This window comes from Astyanax mexicanus, chromosome 3, assembly GCF_023375975.1.
Source record: "Astyanax mexicanus isolate ESR-SI-001 chromosome 3, AstMex3_surface, whole genome shotgun sequence".
Lineage (NCBI taxonomy): Eukaryota > Metazoa > Chordata > Actinopteri > Characiformes > Acestrorhamphidae > Astyanax > Astyanax mexicanus.
In genome coordinates, this window is record NC_064410.1 from 57468694 (window position 1) to 57489895 (window position 21202).

General features: G+C 36.8%; 1 protein-coding gene across 3 annotated transcripts in view; it reads left to right on the top strand.

Annotated features, from left to right (window-relative positions):
* The first annotated feature begins 1496 nt into the window (after positions 1-1496).
* The window catches only part of micall2a (mical-like 2a), a 38679-nt gene continuing 18973 nt past the window's right edge, over positions 1497-21202 (top strand). For all 3 annotated transcript variants that reach the window (XM_049475532.1, XM_049475533.1, XM_049475534.1), the window contains exons 1-6: positions 1497-2001; positions 5876-5924; positions 13562-13703; positions 15038-15381; positions 17285-17415; positions 20107-20613. In XM_049475532.1, coding sequence (XP_049331489.1) covers positions 1859-2001; positions 5876-5924; positions 13562-13703; positions 15038-15381; positions 17285-17415; positions 20107-20613 — 1316 coding nt within the window. In that variant the 5' untranslated portion in view covers positions 1497-1858. The remainder of the gene's footprint in view (positions 2002-5875; positions 5925-13561; positions 13704-15037; positions 15382-17284; positions 17416-20106; positions 20614-21202) is intronic.

Genomic DNA, 21202 nt, shown 5'->3' on the forward strand with positions numbered 1-21202 from the left:
AAGAACTTTAGTATCAGACAAAAACATAAAAATAACTTTTTAAACAATAATTTTAGTTATTAAAGGAAAAAAACTACCAGACCAGTCTAGCCTGTGTGAAAAACTCAATAACTTGGTTGTGTTAGTTTTGTATTTTTGTGTCAACAGTCCAAAGAATATTTACCCAAAGTTCTGGGGATCATCAAGACATTTGTTGGTAAATATGAGACGGGTTGTTGTGTTCTCTTTGGTTAGCAGTGTTTGATTTTTATTTTGGAACTCTCCCATAGAGACCATTTTCACCCAGTCTCTTTCTTATTTTTCTTTTTACTTATTTCTCTTTTATATTTCTCTTTTTAATGAATCATTAACACTGATCTTAACTGAGGCGAGTGAGACCTGCAGCTCTTTAAATGTAGTTCTGGGTTCTTTTGGGACCTCCTGGATGAGTTGTCCATGCCCTTTTGGAGTAATTTCGGTCAGTTGGCGGGCCACTCCTGGGAAGGTTCACCAGTGTTCCATGTTTTCTCCATTAGTGAACAATAGCTCTCACTGTGGTTCTCTTGATTCCCAAAGCTTTAGAAATGATTTTGATTTAACCTTTTCCAGACTGATAGATGATCAATGACTTGAATTTCTTCAGCTTGACAATTAATGGCAAGAAAAACTGCCTCAACCACCCTTTAATTTACTGTATATTTTTGGCTTCTACTGAAAGTTTTCTTTCTGTTTTAAAGAGATTTGCTTTTATTTATTTTTATATATCCTATTTCATTACTTTAGATTGTCTTACCTATGAATTTATGATTCCTACTAAATTCTTATTTTTACCACATTTGTTTTATATCTTATTTTAAATTATCTTATGTCTAATTAAAATGCTGTGTTTTTTATTTATTTATTATTTTTCTTGACGATGTATTGGCTCGGCTAGACTGTATATTAAGGCCACCCTCAATGTACTCCAAGTTTAAATAAAGGTTGATTAATTGATTGTTTGACTGATTGATTGATTTAAGTCTTACTTCACTCATTTTGAGACTTTGTGATTGCTTATTTTAAGAAACCGTACTAAAAATAATTAGATTACAGTGTTGGCCAATATGTTTTGCTTAATATAGGCAAATATATATATATATGCATATATTATATTGTTTTTTTTTTGCAGTGTGGTCAGTGATCAGTGAAAAGAATCAGTCTTTACACTGCAAAAAAAAAAAAAAATATATATATGTAAATTGAAATGTTTAGGTTAATATTACGCAACAAAAAGTTCAGATTACTTAAAATTAGGTGAAATTCTAGGTAAAGCTTACCTATTACCTATTATTAATAAAATAAGGAAAATAATCTTACACTTACACAGTGCTTATTAATTAAAAAAATGAATAAATCTTATCAGAGGAAAAAAATAGATTATTGCCATTAAATTAAGATTTAATGATGACGAGTAAGAAGCCAATTAACGCTGAGCACATAAGTGTAAGCCCCGCCCCCTCGCTCATTATCGCGCGCAGGTGTGTGAAGAGTGAAGCATCAGGTTCAGTCCTCTTTCTCCTCTTTAGAGTTTCAGTCTCTCAGCTCTTCAGAAGCTGTTCTCTGCTGCACTGCTGTTTCTGTTTCTGCTGCTGGAGGTAAACAGAGCGCCTGGTGGTGGTGCTTTCCCAGTTTTGACTATCTGGAGGAAGGAGGAGAAGGAGGGACAACACAGCCTCCTCCCACTGCTCCCAGTCCGGGATACAGAGCCACAGAGAACCGCAGACACCCACAGGAGCACCCAGAGATCCACAGGAGCTCACAGAGATCCACAGAGACCCACATAAACCTACAGAGAACCACAGAGATCTGCAGAGATCCACAGGAGCCCTAAGGGGGGACCATGGCTGCTATCAAAGCCCTGCAGCAGTGGTGTAAGCTCCAGTGTGATGGGTATAGGGATGTGTCCATCATTAATATGACCACATCCTTCAGAGATGGACTGGCTTTCTGCGCTCTGATCCACAAGTTCAGACCGGACCTCATGTAAGAACTTTTACACAACTTTTATTCACACTAACAAACTTTCTTTTACACTTTATTGTTAAAATCTGGAACAAATATGTGTAAATTAAGAGACAATATATACTTATATCAAGCAAAAACCAATAGGGTAAGCAGATTTCTTAAAATAAGTAATCTCAGAGCTTCAAAATCAGTGTTAAGTTAGATTTGAATTAAGCAAAATATTAGACATAATCAGAATAACTGAATATCTGGTGACTTTGTGTACTGAATTTGATTCAAATTACTTAAAAAAGGTGATGAAGTAAGGCTGTTTAAGATCATTTAGGAGAAACTCCAGTTTTACATTAGTTTTGCATGGTTTAAGCTGGTATGTGATGATTAAAGTCTGGTTTGCATGGTTTTGCTGGTTTGCATGGTCATGCCAGTCAGCCACTCTTGACTTACTGTTCATGGTGGTCATGTTGGTCTACCAGCTTGGTATTTTTGGTCATGCTGGTCAAATAGCTTGACCAGGCTGGCCACCATTGTGGTCAGGTTTGGTTTTATTGGTTATCTAGCTTGGTCATGGTGGTCAATGTTTGGTTGACCAGCTTGGTTATATTGGTCAAGCAGCGTGGTAATGCTTGGTTATAAGGGTTGTCTAGTTAAGGCTGAAATTGCTTGTAGACTTACTACTCTGGGCATGAGACTAAATATCTATATATCAATATATTGTATTGTTTTCATTTTTGATGTTATTATTGACATGTGGCATCAAATATGGATATTTATATTGAAACATGGGCGCTCTAAACTTCTGAAAACTTACTCTCCAATCTGTTACTGCTTCATTACTCAACACCACATGGTGTGGAGACCAGCTAATCCATTGAACTCAAACCAACATAAACCCTGTACTGTTACGGACCTGAGCTGGCCAATCAGCATGACTACTGTTCGCTTAAGGTTACGATCATATAAGGCCACTATATTCTATTTCATTACCTCAGACTCTCAAACAAGTTTCGTTTGGCTTCCAAAACTCGTAGTGAGCAGAAATCTGAATATATTTATGGATATATTAACTGTAAATTTAGTGTAAATGTCCTTCATAGAGCTTAATAATTGTGGGTAATTGTAGTATGAGAGTTTAAAGTGATAAACACTTTGTTCTCGGTTTTTACTCAGTTTACATTACATCACATTATACTTCTGTCTGAAACTGATACTGGCAGTGTTGAAATCCTACACTACCTAACCGTAGAGTGGCTTATATTAAACACATCTTACTGCCCTGCGTGAACCACAAAGCATTTTAATACATTTTGAATGATTTCGGAATAAAAAAAGAATAAAAAAAATTAACTAAATGCAATAATTTCCCTCTTATATAATGCTTGATGTGTATTTTAAGCCTAATTAATTCACAAAATAGTAACAAAAATTCTCTGATTTTGTTATTTATAGGTTTGTTTGAGTAAAATGAACATTGTTGTTTTATTTTATAAACTACAGCCAACATTTCTCCCAAATTCCAAATAAAAAATTTGTCATTTAGAGCATTTATTTATTAGCAGAGAATAAGAAATGGCTAAAATAAAAATTTAAACAGATGCAGAGCTTTCAGACCTCAAATAATGCAAAGAGTTAAGTTTTAAGAGTTCAGAAATCAATATTTGGTGCAATAACCCTGGTTTTTAATCACAGTTTTTATGCATCTATCATGTTCTCCTCCACCAGTCTTACACACTGCTTTTGGATAACTTTATGCCTTTACTCCTGGTGCAAACATTCAAGCAGTTCAGTTTGGTTTGATGGCTTGTGATCATCCATCTTCCTCTTGATTATATTCCAGAGGTTTTTAATTTGGTAAAATCAAAGAAATTCCTAATTTTTAAGTGGTCTCTTATTTTTTTCCAGAGCTGTATATCTTGTGTAATAGTATTTTATTTAATTTTATTTTTGCAATGTTATAAAATTAGTAGCACAGATTGTGTAATTGCAGTATTTAAAAAAAACATGTCTCCTCTGTGTTATGGTCAATTATGTTGCCTGTGACTAAAAAAAACTGCACAAAATTTGCAAACATTAGTGGTGGAAATGACAGGGTGAGTCTTAGAAAGTTTAAAAGCGCTTATGTTTCAATAAAAGTATTGATATTTGGAGTGCTGTGTTGTCCAGTGGTATAAAGCTCTGCCACTATAATCGGGAAATTGCTTGTTTGAATCCTGGTTATGCAGCTTGCCATCAGCTGCTGGAGCCCTGAGAGAGCACAACTGGTCTTGCTCTCTCTGGGTGGGTACAGTAGATGGCGCTTTTTCCCCCAATCACTCCTTGGGTGATGTCGATCCGCACAAGGCTGCATCTGTGAGCTGATGTATCAGAACAGAGTCGCTGCGTTTTCCTCCGAGTGCGCTGTGATGCTACTCGGGAATGCCGCATCAGCAGCAGTTTAAAAAGAGGCGGAGTCTGACTTCACATGTATCGGAGGAGGCATGTGCTAATCTTCACCTTCCTTCTGTTGTAGCATCATTTGCAATATTGATGTATTGTCCCACCCGTAATCCAGAGGGCATTTTTAAAAGGACATAACTATTAAAATAACACTGCGTTCTACTTTATAGAGTTAATTGTTCTAAAGGAGTAAACAAACACTGCTTATATTTATACAGTGAGTGTTTTATACAGTGACAGATTTACTAATGAGTTTAGTTAATTAGCCTTTTAACTTTGACGTGAAGTGAGCTGCTGGAATAATGGAAGTGGGAAATAATTACACATTTGTGCATCAGTTCAAGACCTTTGTGTGCAGCGTTTCTCACTTATCCAATATTCTACTTGTTTATGTGTCGTTTGGCTCCACAAATCAACTGTACATTTAAAGATAGTTCAGTAAATCTGTGTTAATTAATGTAGAAATCTAGCAGTGTTGTGTAAAAGCTGAATATGTCTGAGTGTGAACAGTTAATTATACACTGTGGTATACGTACAAATGTTTGTAGACACCCCTTTTATTGAATGTGTTTAGCTATTTGAAGTTGTACATATTGCTGACACAAATGTTCAAATGCAAACAGAGGAATACATGTGCATCTAAAAAATTAGAATATCATTGAAAAGTTACTTTATTTCAGTAATTTAGTTCAAAATGTGAAACTCATATATTATATAGATCTGTTTTAAACGTTTATTAATTTTATTGTTGATGATTACGGCTAAGAAATTTAGAATATTATATAAGACCAATCGGTACTTTTGGGAGTGTGAGCAGTGTACAAAGTCCTGCTGGAAAATGAAATCTACATCTCCATAAAATTTCACACTAGACCTCAAGAAGCTTGGACTGTGTGTCTCTCCACTCTTCCTCCAGACTCTGATCCCTTGATTTACAAATGAAATGTAAAATGTACTGAAGATCAGTGATGGTTTGGAGAGACATGTCATCTGCTGGTGTTGATCCACTGTGTTTTATTATCAAGTCTAAAGTCAGTGCAGTTTTGTTTTCCCACAAAATCTTACAGCACTTCATGCTTCCCTCTGCTACTGACAACTTTTATGGAGATGCGGATTTCATTTTCCAGCAGGACTTGGCACACTGCCCACACTGCTAAAAGTATTTGCTCTTATATAATATTCAAACTTTCTGAATTTTCTGAGTCACTGATTTTTGATGGCTGTAAGCCATAATCATCTGAAATAAAGTAACTTTTCAATGATATTCTATTTTTTTTGAGATGCAGCTGTATTTAATTTTAAAAGTTACAATGAGAAGGTTTAGTTTCTGGGGTAAACCCATGAATAATGATCTGTTATCTCTATTTACTGTGTTCTCTTCCTGTGCCGTCATTTGTATTGAATTGAGTTATGAATCCTTTTATCCTAATGTTACTCACATCCGTTTGTTTTCTTACAGAAAATTCGAGACCCTCAGTAAAGACAATGTGTATGACAACAACCACTTGGTAAGATTTCCTACCACAGCTTTGATTAACAGGAAATGACAGCAGCAGCAGCAGCAGGAGCAGTGTTTATTTATGACTAATTCCTGTGGGCAGTGTTGAAGCCCTGGTTTTGCACCCCTGGTTTTTACTTCTGTCGCTGTGAACAGTTTAGTGAGTAGAAGATTAACTGATGATGATAACCAAAGTGATAAAATCAATGCAGATGCTCTTTACACTAAAACCCTATCTGGACGGTATTAGTTTCTCAGGGAGACGTCTATCAAAAATATTTCACACTTTTACTCAGTGATAAAACTGCTGCATCTAGACTAAAATTAAAAACAAAAATTGGGCTTTCTCGATCATGACATTGTGTTCAGTAGCTCCTTCATTTCCACTCGCTGTTGTGTTTTTAATGTGTATCTCCATGTAAACATGCGCCCAAAGTGTAATTACGGTGTGCGGCAGTGGACAAATAGCTATTTTATTAAACGTGAGGAGACGAAACTCAGAGGTGTGAGTCTGGACAGGACTAAAATTACCACGGAGTTCAGCGAAAAACAGTAGATAATTCAGCCTGTAATTTTAGAGTACTCTTAGGGAACATCTGAGAAAAACACAAACATGGTCATTCTGGACAGGAATAAAATCACAGAGGACCCACCTTTTATATAAGGTGAACCCCCTGAGAAACTAATTCCATCCGGATAGGGCTTAAGATTCTATAATAATAATACCAAACAATCAAACAAAGTATCATGGTGTTACTAAGTATAGTACCAGTAAAAAGTTTGGACACACCTTAAGTTCAGTGTGTTTTCATTATTTTAAAATGGTCTGCATTGTAGATGAATACTAAAATCATCAAAAGAAGCACCTCTTGCTTAGATAGACAATTTTGCACATCTTGGCTGGATTTTCTCAGTCAGCTTTATGATATAAAGTCACCTGGAATTCAGGCTTTCGGTTAACAGCTGTGCTGAACTCATCAAGAGTTATTTAATATTTTTTATGTGTTTGAGAGCATCAGTTGTAAAGTAGTGTAGAGGTAGAGTTACAGGTATTCAGTGAATAGACCTATTTGATTAATCTTCTAATCCATATTATGAGAAGCAAGAACTACTCAACTAAGCAAAAGAGAAAAAATCCTTTAGGAAGTCAAAAATGTAATGAAGAAACTGGCACTCATCAGGGCTACCCCAGGAAAGGAAGAGCAAGAGTTTCCTCTGTTGTACAGGATAAGTTTATCAGAGTTAACAGCTCCCAAGAGAGGAACACCTCAATGCTTCACATTTGAGTTTTTTGGTTTGTTTAACACTATTTTTAAGTTACTACATGATTTCTTATGTGTTTCTCCATAGTCTGGATCTGGATCACTTCAATATTCATTTAATATGGAGGAAAAAAGTAATTCAACATTTTTGTAAGCTGGAGTCCCGCTGTGGTTTAGGGTTGGCATTGTCTTGTGTTAAATGTATGCTGCTCTTTAAGGCAGCCTGTGTTCATGTCTTCAGTTCGTCCCACTTTCCATGTGGAATTGTTCTCTGGCTGATCTCAGGCCTTTTCTCCTCCTCTCCAGCTATTTCTGTGTTTCCTTTCTGAAAGGCCGTGGCTGTTATGAACAGGGTTGAGTGTTGAGGTCCATAAACAGATTGTTTATCTGCCACAGGAACAGCTATATTCAGCAGTATTTAAACAGTATGGTGAATGTGGTCTGAGTCTCAGTGTTGAAAAGTCTGTGCTTGATTTTAAATGGAGAATAGAAATTTAGCTTGGGTTTGCCACCTACCACCACTTTTGTTACAGCTCAAACTCCTTCGTTTTTTATATAACCCCAAATCAGAAACTGATGGAACAGTACGGAAAAAGCAAATAAAGCAAAAGAAAAGCAAATACATTTTGTTCTGTTTTATTTTATATTTATTGGATTGCAGACAGTAAGATCCCAAAATATTTCATGTTTAATCAGCTCAGCTTCATTTAATTTACTAAAGCATCTGTTTTTAAAAGCATCCATATTAAAGCATCCATTATTAAAGCGTCCATACGCTAGACTTTATAAACTCTACAAGTTGGGTGATGCAACAGGACAATGACCCAAAACCCTTGAGCAACAGCATGGCTAAGGGAAAAAAGTTTCTGAATCAGTTTCTCTGATTTTGCTATTTATAGATATATGTTTGAGTAAAATGAACATTGTTGTTTTATTCTATAAACTACAGACAACATTCCTCCCAAATTCCAAATAAAAATATTGTCATTTAGAGCATTTATTTGCAGAAAATAACCAAAAAAAGAGCTTTCAGACCTCAAGTAATGCAAAGAAAACAAGTTCATATTCATAAAGTTTCAGTTCAATAATTGATATTTGGTGGAATAACCCTGGTTTTTAATCACAGTTTCCTTCATGCGTCTAGGAAACTTTTTTTCTCCACCAGTCTTACACACTGCTTTTGGATCATTTTATGCTGCTTTACTCCTGATGCAAAAATTCAAGCAGTTCAGTTTGGTTTGATGGCTTGTGATCATCCATCTTCCTCTTGATTAAATTCCAGAGGTTTTCTATTTGTTAAAATCAAAGAAACTCAAACTAAGTGGTTACAATTTGCATGTAGTTCATTATTTGTGGTCATAAATTAAGTATGAAAGTATGTAGTGCACTACACAGCGGCTGTTCAGCAATTGGAAATTCACCCACTGCTGTGTTCTAGTAGGCACCTCAGCTGTGGATGTTGAGGAAGGAGAAAGCACTGTTCCTCCACTTCCCTCACCACTTCCTGCAGACCCTTTGTTCCCAAAGATCATTCCTCTAACCTATAGGCCTCAGCTGTCCCTCCATGACCTACATATGCAGTATATTGTGAAATACTGTTATGTGGAGTACCAAAAGTAAAGTCAGAAGTTTGGACACATCTTCTCATTCAATTTAATTTATTTTCTACATTGTAGATTAATATTAAAGACGTGAAAACAATTAAAGGACACATATTGAATGGAATTATTTAGTAAACAGTCAAAAAAGTGTTAGTCCTCCACATTAATCTTCTGATCTAAACCTGATGAACTGAGATGGTGATTTGAGGTGATTTAATTGGGATGAGCTGGACTTTCACAGCGTGAAGGAAAAACAGCAACTATTGTTCAGCACCTCCAGAAACTCCTTCCTTCAAGACGCTGAGAAAACTATTCCAGGTGACTCTCCCTCATGAAGACACTGAGATTAAAATACTAAGAGTGTGCAGATCTCTCCTCAAAGATAAATATGCTACTTTTTAGAAGAATCTAAAGTATAAAACATCATATTCTGGTTTATTATTAAAAATAATTCTGCATTTGTTCCTGTATAGCAAGTATGAAACATCTAGCCTTTGAGGTTGTCTGAAATATAATGAACGTTAGTGGGGGAAAAAGTAAATAAATAAAATACTTCTCCGGCTAGCTTTTATTTACATTCCTCCCCTTTCTCTCTCTGTCGCGCTCGGTGTGACATTAGATTTCGCCCATTTTCGTTTTTCCTCCTGTTCTTGGCCTACGATCTCCTTATAAGGGCATTTTTCCATGGATGTGTCCCATTTCAATAGCCAGTGCATTGGACCGCCAGTGCATTCCGCGTGATTAGCGGGGTGTTTATTTATTTATTTATTTATTTTTTGAGGGGGATAAACTGTTCTGCAATTGGGTTCAACAACCCTCTGGGCTGGAGAGCTACTAGTCTATAGCATTCCATCCCATTGCATTACCTTCATTTTCCAAAACAGATTTTTTTTTTGTGGCCCTCCACGTAGTGGCTTAGAAAATATCTGGACCACAGCCAAACTTGATTGCCGACCCCTGCTGTATAGGTTTAATATAGTCCTCAATATTAAATTTACAATGTAAAAAAAATATATAAAAAGAAAGAAAACACATTTCAATAAGAAGAGATGCATCCAAACTTTTGACTGGTACTATAACACAACACATTTTATGGCCCCAGTGTAAAGACTGATATCCTACAGTGGAGGGCTACTGTGGCCCAGTGACCTAATTATTTCTCATTTCTCCTTCCTGTCATTGTCAGAGTGTGTGTTATGAGTGTTCAAGGCTCAGTAAGTCCCCAACACTCCCTATACTCTCTATAGCTGGGACTTTTCCATTCTGAAGAGCTTTATTTCCCTCCTGCTTCCTCCGGGAGCCCAGATTATGGGCCCCTGCGGTGGGCTGACGCTCGCTGATCTGCTGGCCGCTCTGAAACACTAGTTGCTCCCTCGTTCTTCTGCAGGAACCTGAACCGTGAGGAGTCACTCTAGCTCATCCATTATAAAGCGTGCACTCGGTCACCCAACACAACACCTGATCCTTCCCGTCTGGATGAGTTTACATGTGATCTACTACTGTCATGACAAATGTTCATTCATTGGTGCATTAAAACACTAAACAATGCATGGCTCTTCGCTGCTAGGCCTGAAGGTGCAGATCTTCATGGAACTGCTGAACTTCTGCATTTAATCCAGATATTTGTGGACAGTAATGAATTAATTCAACTGTATTCATTGACCAAACCTTAATCCACCCCAGATTGCTAAAACACTCCTCTTTAAGGCTGCACAATATATTGTTTAAGCATCGTTATAGACACAAGAAGTAGGTACACAGTGCTGTCTCTGTGTCTGTGTGAGTGCCAGGCTGCTGCTGCCTGTGCAAGAAGTGCGAGGGGGAGGGGCAGGGGCTGGGCACATGCTTGTTGTAAACGCACGTGTTGAAAGCTGTGCACCATTAAATGTTTTTAGTCGATGAGTGTATAAATATAATGAACACAAATAATTAATCAAAATATACATATTTATTTAGAGCAGGGGTCGGCAACTAAGTTTGGCCATGGGCCAGATATTTTCCAAACCATTATGTGGCGGGCCACAAAAAAAAAAAAAAATCAGACTAGTAGCTCTCCAGCCCAGAGGGTTGTTGAACCCAATTGCAGAACAGTTGATCTCAAAGCAGGTTAAAAAAATGAATAAACACATTGCTCCTCACAGGGGATCGAAACCGTGTCATCAGGGGCGCGGCCCAATACACTATCGCTAACCTGGCTAGTGAATTGAGACACGGCTGGAAATACAAATGCCCTTATAAGGAGATGGGGAGCCTGAGAACAGGCGGAAACTAAAGTCACGCCGAGTGTGACAGAGAGAGACAGGGGAGGAATCTAAACAAAAGCTCACCAGAGAAGCTTTTTTTTTTTTTTTTTTTTCCCCATTATCATTAACTATAGTTCAAACAACCTCACTGCCGACCCCTGATTTAGAGATTCCCAACCCTAGTGGGGAGGTGTCCCAATACTTTTATCGAGATTATATATTAACTTTTGTTCATGTTCTGTTAGAAACAGGACACTAGAAGGAAGTGGATGTGCTGTTTGGGGTAGAAACGCACCCTCTGATTTTTGTTTTTGTGTATTTTGTATAGTAGCAGCAGCTGCAGTACGGGAGGATGTGCAGCCCGTCCTCGACTGTCCTGTAAAATTTAATGAGCGTGTCCAGGTCAATCCCAAACAAAGCCCTGGCCCTTCCCCCTCCAGCGCTCCCCCCGGTTCCTCTTTCCCAGGGCCTGCAGTGTGCACGGGAAACCTGCTATTCATTATGCGCTCCCCGTCCGGCCCCCACGCAGCAAGAGGGCCCGACTCCGCTGCTTACTGCACTCTTTTTCCTTCTATTTAGGGAAACTCCTCTTTTCTCTCTCGTCTGGACTGTGTTTATAGTTAATTGGCCGGCTGCCTCGGCCTCAGAAAACTTTGCCAAAGTGCCACGCTGCTGGTCTGAAGCAGTGGAAGGAGGTCATGTGGAGTGAACTTTGTAAGATGTTCTGGAGTGGAAGTACTTTGCTTGCTTTTGCTGCTTTTTTTAATGTTGTACGTTGCTTACCAAGCTGATTAAAACAGCCTGTCTGCTTATTTTTTCTCATTTTCTTGTTTTCCTGCTTTTTTTGGACTTTAAAAAGTTTCTCATATTGGCCTGTCATGATAAGTTATAATAAATAATAATAAATTATTTTTTAAAGCTCTATATATTGTATCAGAAATTACTTGGCAAAAATGTAGCACATGCAAAATATTTAGCTGAAAATGGCAAATAAAACAGTTTCTATCTTCGGCTGACTAAATAAAGAGCCCAAATAATTTATACCATGCAGAATCAATTTATTTTATTTTATTTTTGTAATATTACTGTGCAACACTTCGCTTGCATGCTTCTCTTTCCGCTGCTCTTTAGAATGCCAGCAAACAGCCAACAAACGACATGTTTAAGTTCATTTTTCTGCTTTATTTGTATTCATTTATAAAGTAAATGAAAGAGTGTTCAACATCAGTTAAAACTTTGTATTCACACTTGACACACTGGCTGAAAAGATACGAGCTGTACAGGACTAGGATAGTGATGTAAGCAGCGTTAACAAGTGCTTAAATCAATTTTGGCTCTTGTGCCGGAGAAATTATTAAGCCTGTATAACTTGACTCCATTATGATCAAATATATATCAAACATATTTGTGCATAACTCCATCATTTATTTATGTGGGTTTTTTTGTGTTGGGTTTTTTTGCTTCATAATACTTTTTCAACGATTCAAGGAGACTGTACTATCATTCGCATTATTTACCTGTGGTACATGAGGTGGAACAAAGTTGTAATCTTACAGTCCAGTTCCACCAAAAAGAGAAATTGTTATGTAAGATAAATAAAAATAAAACTAAAATAAAAATAAGAATGAAATAGATAATCAAGATAAATAGCAGTGTGAATGAGATTTAAAAAAATTGTAACAGAATAAAGTGTATTAGTAAAATGTCTGTGTTTTAAATATGTAATTGTCCTCTTACATGAGGTGAATTCCTCGTTAATGAGGTCAATTCATGATTGAAGTAGGTAAATATATTGGTCAGTTTGCTGAGATGTTGTATATTATGTTTGGTGATGCAGTGATGGAAAAATACAAGAATGCTGTTTTCCGCCTGTTATGAACACAAAAGAAGACTCCAATATGCTAATATAAACTCCTATGTAAAAAAAACCCAAAATATTAATAATAATAATAATAAAACAAACATTTAATTACTTTTTTTAAATGTCCATTGCATTGGAGGCCTGTGCTTGACATTTTTATTTTATATTTTATATTGATATACATGTTTTACTTCAAAAACCATCCCTAATTATGATAAAGCTTGTTCTTTATCACATAAAATTAGTAAATAATTAGCTCCTTCTTTGCCTCATTGGCTCTAGTGCTGCCATGCCCTTATGTCTGGATTGAGTGTTGTTTTTTTCCAATGCAGTGAGTGGGGCTAAGCTACTGTTTAGTCGTTTTATTGATATAGGCTATTTAGTTAATTCATTGTTGAAAAAAGTGGCAAAATGTATTGAATTAATTGTTTTCTTCCGTTATTTAATTTTGTTCAGTGTCTGTTTCAGTAAAAGTCTATAATTATAATGCATCCATTTAATGGAGTTCTAGTATAATTAAGAATATTCAGTGAGTGAAACAGGAATATATAATAAAAACGTAATGGGTAGTACACTGTATGATAAATCTATAGTGTAATTATTGTGACAGAACTAGAATTGTATCTGTCTGGTTTGTATCTTTGGTTGACTGTGCTTTTATGCGTTTGTGTGTGTTTAAGGCATTTCGTGTGGCAGAGGATCATCTGGGGATTCCAGCTCTTCTGGATGCGGAGGACATGGTGGCGCTGCCGGTTCCAGACCGGCTCAGCATTCTCACCTACGTCTCCCAGTACTACAACTACTTCAGTGGGCGCTCACCCAGTAAGATGATAGCACTGTTAATGATGAATAATTAATCCTGATCTTATATCATGGCTGTTGCACGCATGCAAGCATTTGACACATGTAGCAGCTGCTGAATTACGCAGGTCTGTCCTTTACAGCTTCTGCAAGTTGAATTACACAAACACTGGAATTATTATTTTTACGCCATTTAAAACTCCTTATGTTATAGATATACTGTGGACCCACCTTAAATTCAGTGTTTTTTCATTATTAAAAATTAAAGTGTTCTGCATTGTAGATTTAATACTAAAGTCATCCAAACTATGCAGTAAAAAAATGGAATTGTGTTAAACAAACCAAAATATGTTTTTATTTTACATTATTGCTTAGATAAACACCTTTGCACATCTTGGCTGGATTTTCTCAGTCAGCTTTATGAGGTAGAATCACCTGGAATTCAGGCTTTCAGTTAACAGCTGTGCTGAACTCATCAAGAGTTAATTACTTGAATTTCTTGTCTCATAATAAAGTGTTTGAGAGCATCAGTTAAAGTAAAGTAGTGAAGAGGTAGAGTTACAGGTATACAGTGAATAGTGAATATTTGAGTAATGTTCTAATCCAGATTATGAGAAGCACAAACTACTTAACTAAGTAAAGAAATAATACTTTAAGAAAACAAGAACTTTGAAAGTATCCTTAAGTGCAGTTGCAAAGACTATCAGAAACGCTATGATGAAACTGGCACTCATCAGAAGCGACCCAGGAGAGGAAGAGCAAGAGTACCTTCGTTGCACAGGAGAAGTTTATCAGAGCTACCAGCCTCAAAAATTGCAAGTTAACAGCTCCCCAGATACGAGCACCTAAATGCTTCACAGAGTATTTTGGTTTGTTTAAGTTACTTTTAAATTACTACTTGATTCATTATGTGTTCCTTTATAGACCTTCATTTTACGCTGATATGTGTTTCTTCCCACTACGACATTTAACTTCTTAATGGAGAAAGTAAAAGCTTGTAATGATTAGCTGCCATAAGAACAAATGAGTGTGTTCCCATGTGTTTATCAGTCACTACCTGTGTTAGTGGTTAGCATTGTTAGCTGCAGCTGAGCAGTATTTACATGTATTTCCACTTATAGTGTTGCAGCAATATGCAGTGCCTATTTTAGTTTTTTGTCAATGAATGTATACCTATAATTAACATAATTAAATAATCAGAATACATGAACTGATTTAGAGTATCTAAATTCGGTTATTCCAACTTTCCCCTTAAATATCAAAAAGCATCTATTTAAAGCCCTTTAATGCTCTGTCTTCTTACTCTAGTATAAGATAATTGTGTTGCATGCTGATGGTGTTATATTCCTCTTCAGCAGGAGGAGTGGGAGGTGTTAAAAGGCCAGCAGAGGGCTCGAAGGAGGAGCCATCAGAGAAGAAGAATCTCCCAGTGGTTGCCAAAACCTTTAACCCACAAGCACTTCCCGAGAACCGGCCACCATCTTCCTCTGCCTCCTCTAAAGCTCCCAGAGAACTACATCGTCCAGCTATCCTCATTCAGAACAGCAGCAGCTCTGAGAAACACACCTCCACCCCCCTGACCCAGAAACCTGCTGTAGAGAACAGACCAGCATCCACCCACATCCAGAAACACTCTGCACCCAGTGTCTCACCCTCCAGAATCAGAGTGTCTCCTAAACCAGACCGAGCCTCTGAGAAGGTACGGCTCTTATCCTTTACAGCAGGGGTCGGTAATAGGCCCGCAAGCATGAAACATCTGGCTCGTGAGGTTGTTTATACTGTAATGAATGCTTCTCTGGTGAGCTTTTGTTTACATGCCTCCCCTTTCTCTCTCTCTGTTGCGCTCGACATGACTTAAGTTTCCACCCGTTCTCATTTTTCTGCTCGTTCTTGGGCTCCCTATCTCCTTATAAGGGCTTTTTTTTCCTGGCTGGATCCCAATTCACTAGCCGGGGCAGTGGTAGTGTATTGGACTGCGACCCTGATGTCAAGGATCCGTGTGGGGCAGTGATCACTGAAATACAGTTATATGTTTTATGACTAATCATGGGTGATTTAAAAGTAATGCACAAACTTCAGTTAAATCAAAGCCAATATTTATTAATGTCTTGTTTTAACAGGGCAGTACATCACAGTATTCTTTGTGGGTTTTAGCCTCTAAATATGCACAACACCAATCCCCCACTCCCATTTCCACACCCTGGTTTGCCAGGTATAGAACACAACAGCATGCAAACATTGTTCCGTAGTCATGGAAACGGGTGAGCTGGCAATTTCTCTGCTGAACAGGTAATCACTGAGCTTCACTAAGGTTGCTAAACATAGCTGACTGATTTACCACCGCCACTAGCTTAGTAGACACGGATATTTTGGACAAAGAAACGTACTTGTGTATCTCAAAACATTTAAAAAATATTGAAAAGTAACTTTTTATATCAGTAATTCAGTTCAAAATGTGAAACTCATATAGATGTATTAAACACAGAGTGATCGATTTTAAGCGTTTATTTCTTTTATTGTTGATGATTATGGCTTACAGCCAATGAAAACCCAAAAATCAGTGTCTCAAAAAAAATCAATATTATATAAGAGCAGTTGGTACTTTTGAGAGTCTGCTGGTGTTGATCCACTGTGTTTTATTATCAAGTCTAAAGTCAGTGCAGTTTTGTTTTCCTGGAAAAATCTTACAACACTTCATGCTTCCCTCTGCTGCTGACAACTTTTATGGAGATGCAGATTTCATTTTCCAGCAGGATTTGGCACACTGCCCACACTGCCAAAAGTACCAATTGGTCTTATATAATATTCTAATTTTCTGAGTCACTGATTTTTGGGTTTTTTATTGGCTGTAAGCAATACTAATCAACAATAAAATGAATAAACACTTAAAATAGATCACTCTGTGTGTAATACATCTATATAATAAATGAGTTTCACATTTTGAACTGAATTACTGAAATAAAGTAACCTTTCAATAATTATAAGATTTTTTGAGATGCATTTTCACACACTTCCTGTTATTCATCACTGATTTGTTCTTTTAAAGAAAACTTTTTTTAAAAATCTGACTTGTTTTTATTGTGGTATTTTTTTATTGGGTGCAGCACACACTGAGAAAAAAACTATTTGGAATAATTATTATCAAAATCTATTTCTCGACTGTTATCAAAGGTCGATAATTACATCCTAATAACAGCTCAACTCTAACCTAAATATTGTTTTAAAATGTTTACCATATTTCCAGATTGTCCAGCAATAAACTTGTAATTAAGTTAGTTAATGCTAGTGGCATGAATAATCATTTTTTGTGCATGTTTTCAGCATTTATCCAGTGATGTAAACATACTGTTTTATTGTATAGTGAACTGTAGTAGAGTACAGCAGTGTTGTGGTGGGATTTGTTTGTACCGTGGTACAGCATGCTTTGAGCCCCCTCTAGTGTGTAACTGGTAGGAGTAGGGGGGCTAAGGACACTACTGTGCTCTGACCCTCAGTTTACAGCATGTAAAAAATATGCGGAATAATATGCTGATATTTGGTATTAAGTTGATGCAGAAGATTTTATTGCTAATTAAAGTATTTTCTGTATTTGTCTGTTGCAGAACACCGTACTGGTGGAGAGCTCTAATAAAACTGGGACTCTGAACAGTAAGTGTGCTGTGTGCAGGAGTCACGTTCACCTGGTCCAGAGACACCTAGTGGATGGGAAACTCTACCACAGGAGCTGCTTCAAGTAAGACGTTTGTTTTAACTTACTTTTCTACTTCTTTGTTGATGAGAGGAGATGATTTAAATTACAGTGTATCTGCCTGTGGACCACAAGAGGGTCTTGAAGCAGCATCTGGTGGTCCACAGGCCAATCCTCAGAGGAAGGGAGTAGTCCATAATGGGCCTGAACATAATAAAACGATAAATAACAAATTTAAATCAGTATAATTAAGAAACAAGCTTAATTATGTAAAGAATTGAATAGAAATACTAACATTAATAGAAACACACACATTTAAATTATATTGCGAAAATACATAAACATGTACGGTATTCTTTAAACTATCTTACACCTTCATCAACAGTCTATTTTCATGCCTTGCGCCCGCGCTGTTAAAATAGTGTCAGAGTTTATGAATAAATCTACACTGATGGATGTGGTGGTCTGGAAGTGAGGTGTGTTCTGGTAAATTTCTGGTGTGTTTCTATATATTTTGGTAGTGGAAAACACAGGAGCTCCATTGACTGATTAAAACCCTGACAACAGTCAATCATCGTCAGAGTCCATTCGTATAGGTGCTCCCAGCGCTGCGTACACCACTGCTCATTAAACACACCCAAACACAGGCTCTGCAGTGTGCAAACCCAAATTTGACCAACAATAAACTAAATAAAGAATAAAATAACACTACTGTTCCTTTAAATGAGCTGCTGTTGTATCTTCACAGCCTGAACACGCAAAAGCTCTGTGCTGTTAAGATACGAATGCGCCAAAGTCAGAGCTCCCCTGACTCTTAAAGGGAATGACAACTGACACACTGATTGGTTTATTTCTCAGTACACCCAAAACACAACAATGAATACTTAGGAGAATTAGTACATGCTTATTACTACATGCTTTATATATTTTTTTGCTTTTTCTGAGAAATATTTGGCACTTTTTTTTAGCGATCTATAGGTGAGACGTCAATTGCACATTGTGCAGCTGGATTTAGGGCGTGTCTGTGTGCCTTTGCTATTGTAGACGGTTGCATGCATGATGAAGGTATTTGTGTTTAATCTAAACCTGATGCAAATAGAGTTCCTGCTTCTCTGCTGGAACCTGTTGATTCTTTCTTTTAAAAATAGGAAGATATGCAAATTGTAGGTAAATTTAGGTTGATCTTGTCAGTATTTTAAAACCACCATGAATACATATTCTATATGTGCAAGTGTTTGCGGACACACCTTATAATAAAAGCATTTAACCACAGATATAAAGATGAGCTTATTGGCATTTACTCGCCCAATGAGAGGCATGTTTCCTAACGCTCCTTTCCTGGACAGTAGAGACAGTTACTCCACTAAAAGCAGCCTTTTATCTGATTAGACTGAATTATACAGGTTGTTTTAGCCTTTTTAAGTATACTGTATGAAGGCAGTGCAGACATTCTGCTCATAGTTTCTCTGAAGCCTCGAGGCATTTTCACTATAAAAAATAAAAAGTCCTGTAACATGCAGTCCTGCTGTGACTCGCGGGATAACTCACTGCTGTGTGTGATGAAGTACAACCAGGACTGCGGTTTCGGATCACGGGTTTCAGCACCCAGGTATGCAGAAACGAAAGTAATAATGAGTAAATTCCACTTGTTAATGTAATAAATAAATAAGTCAATTAAATTAATTAGCCATACATTATTTGTATTGGAGTTTTCGGACATCAGATCTAAATTGTTATTTACAATAGTGATTTACAAGCAATTGACAGCAATAATATACATAAATAAAAAATGTATGAAAGAAAGATAGAAAGAAAGAAAGAAAAAGAAAAAAGAGAAAGAAAGAAACAAAGAAAGAGAAAGAAAAGAAAGAAAAAGAGGTAGAAATGGCAAAGTAAAATATATGTAAACGCTACAAATAGAATTAAAATAAAATAAGTAAAAAAAAGAAAAGAAGTAAAGAAAAAATAAAATTGGGTTTAGTGAATAAAAATATCTTAACATTCAATTAACTAATCAAGTATTAATTATATATTTCATATTCATTATTTATATATATCAGATATTAAATATCGGATTCAAAAATCTCTACTTAAACCACAGATGCATATAATATTAAAATAAAGGAAATCCTAGTAAATGATGCATGCAAAAAATATATATATATATATATCAAACTTAATTACTAGGAAAAATACAAATTATAAATGCTTCAAATGCTACAAAATAATTACATTAAAATAAATAATAAAAATAAGTATAGTGGATGAAATAGCTTAAATTAAAATAATTAATTAAGCATTATTTATTGTATAATGTATATGTTATAACAAACATTATTAAATTAATCTCTAGCAGTTTAAACAATAAATGAATTGTACACAAAAAAATGAATAATAGAAAGTAGATCATAGAAAATGATGCATGCAATAATATTAAAAATGTATTAAGATTTTTATTAATATTAAAATAAAGATGTGCAAAGTAAAACATTTATAAATCGTACAGATGGAATGAAATTAAATTATAAACTAAAAATAATAATAAAATAAGTGTACTAAGAATGTAAAAAGAAAATGTAATGTTTTTTTTATTAAATCAATACTTTTTTTTGGTATGAACATTCTGTACGTTGATTGACTGATGATCTCATTAGCGTAATCAGATCATGATTATTGTGTATCTTGTAGTTAAACGATATAAAGCTGATTATAAACCTATTGAATACTGTGTTTCAGGTGTTCTGAGTGTTCGGCTCCTCTGAAGTCGGGCTCTTTTAAAGCGGGTCAGGAGCCGGGAACCCTGCTCTGCTCCTCCCATCACTCCACCCGCAATGGCTTCATGTCTTCACTGAAGAATCCGGGCTCTGAATCTGCTGTGGTCGGACCCAAACCTGAGACAGGAAGTGATCCAGCTCCTCCTCAGCACGTCTCGGTTCTCTCCAGCCCAGTTAAGGCCGTGCCCAGGCCGGTGGAGCCCCGCCCGGCCCCGCAGCCATGGACTGCGTCTGCGCAGAGAACGCAGGAGGCCAGACAGAGGTTCTTCCTGTCTGTAGACCCATCTCCACTTCCTTCAGTCAGTGCCAAGAGTCCATCTGATCCACCTGTAGCCCAGAACAACGTTCTGACATCTGAAGAGGAGAAGAACCGGGCCCGGGCCCTCATCACTAAGAAGCTAGCTGAAGGAAACTGCAACAATAACAACAGGGCTTACAGCTGTGGCCTCAGAACCACAGCCAGCAGCAGGTAAGACCTTTATTGCTATATACAGGGGTTGGACAATGAAACTGAAACACCTGGTTTTAGACCACAATAATTTATTGTGGCGACGGACAGTTCAAAGTTGAGGTGCACATTGAATTCTGCCGTGATTTGATCAGCCGTTTTATGTTTTTTGGATACAATCCGGGTTAGCACCCGAACATCCCTTTCAGACAGCTTCCTCTTACAGCGTCCACAGTTAATCCTGTTGGATGTGGTTGGTCCTTCTTGGTGGTATGCTGACATTTCATACATCACAAAGACTTACTGTCTTGGTCACAGATGCTCCAGCAAGACGTGCACCAACAATTTGTCCTCTTTTGAACTCTGGTATGTCACCCATAATGTTATAGTGTGCATTGCAATATTTTGAGCAGAACTGTGCTCTTACCCTGCTAATTGAACCTTCACACTCTTCTCGTACTGGTGCAATAATGTGCAATTAATGAAGATTGGCCACCAGGCTGCTCCAATTTAGCCGTGAAACCTCCCACACTAAAATGACAGGAGTTTCAGTTTTACTGTTCAACCCCTGTATAATATACTAGTGCATGTTAAAAAATTAGAATATCAT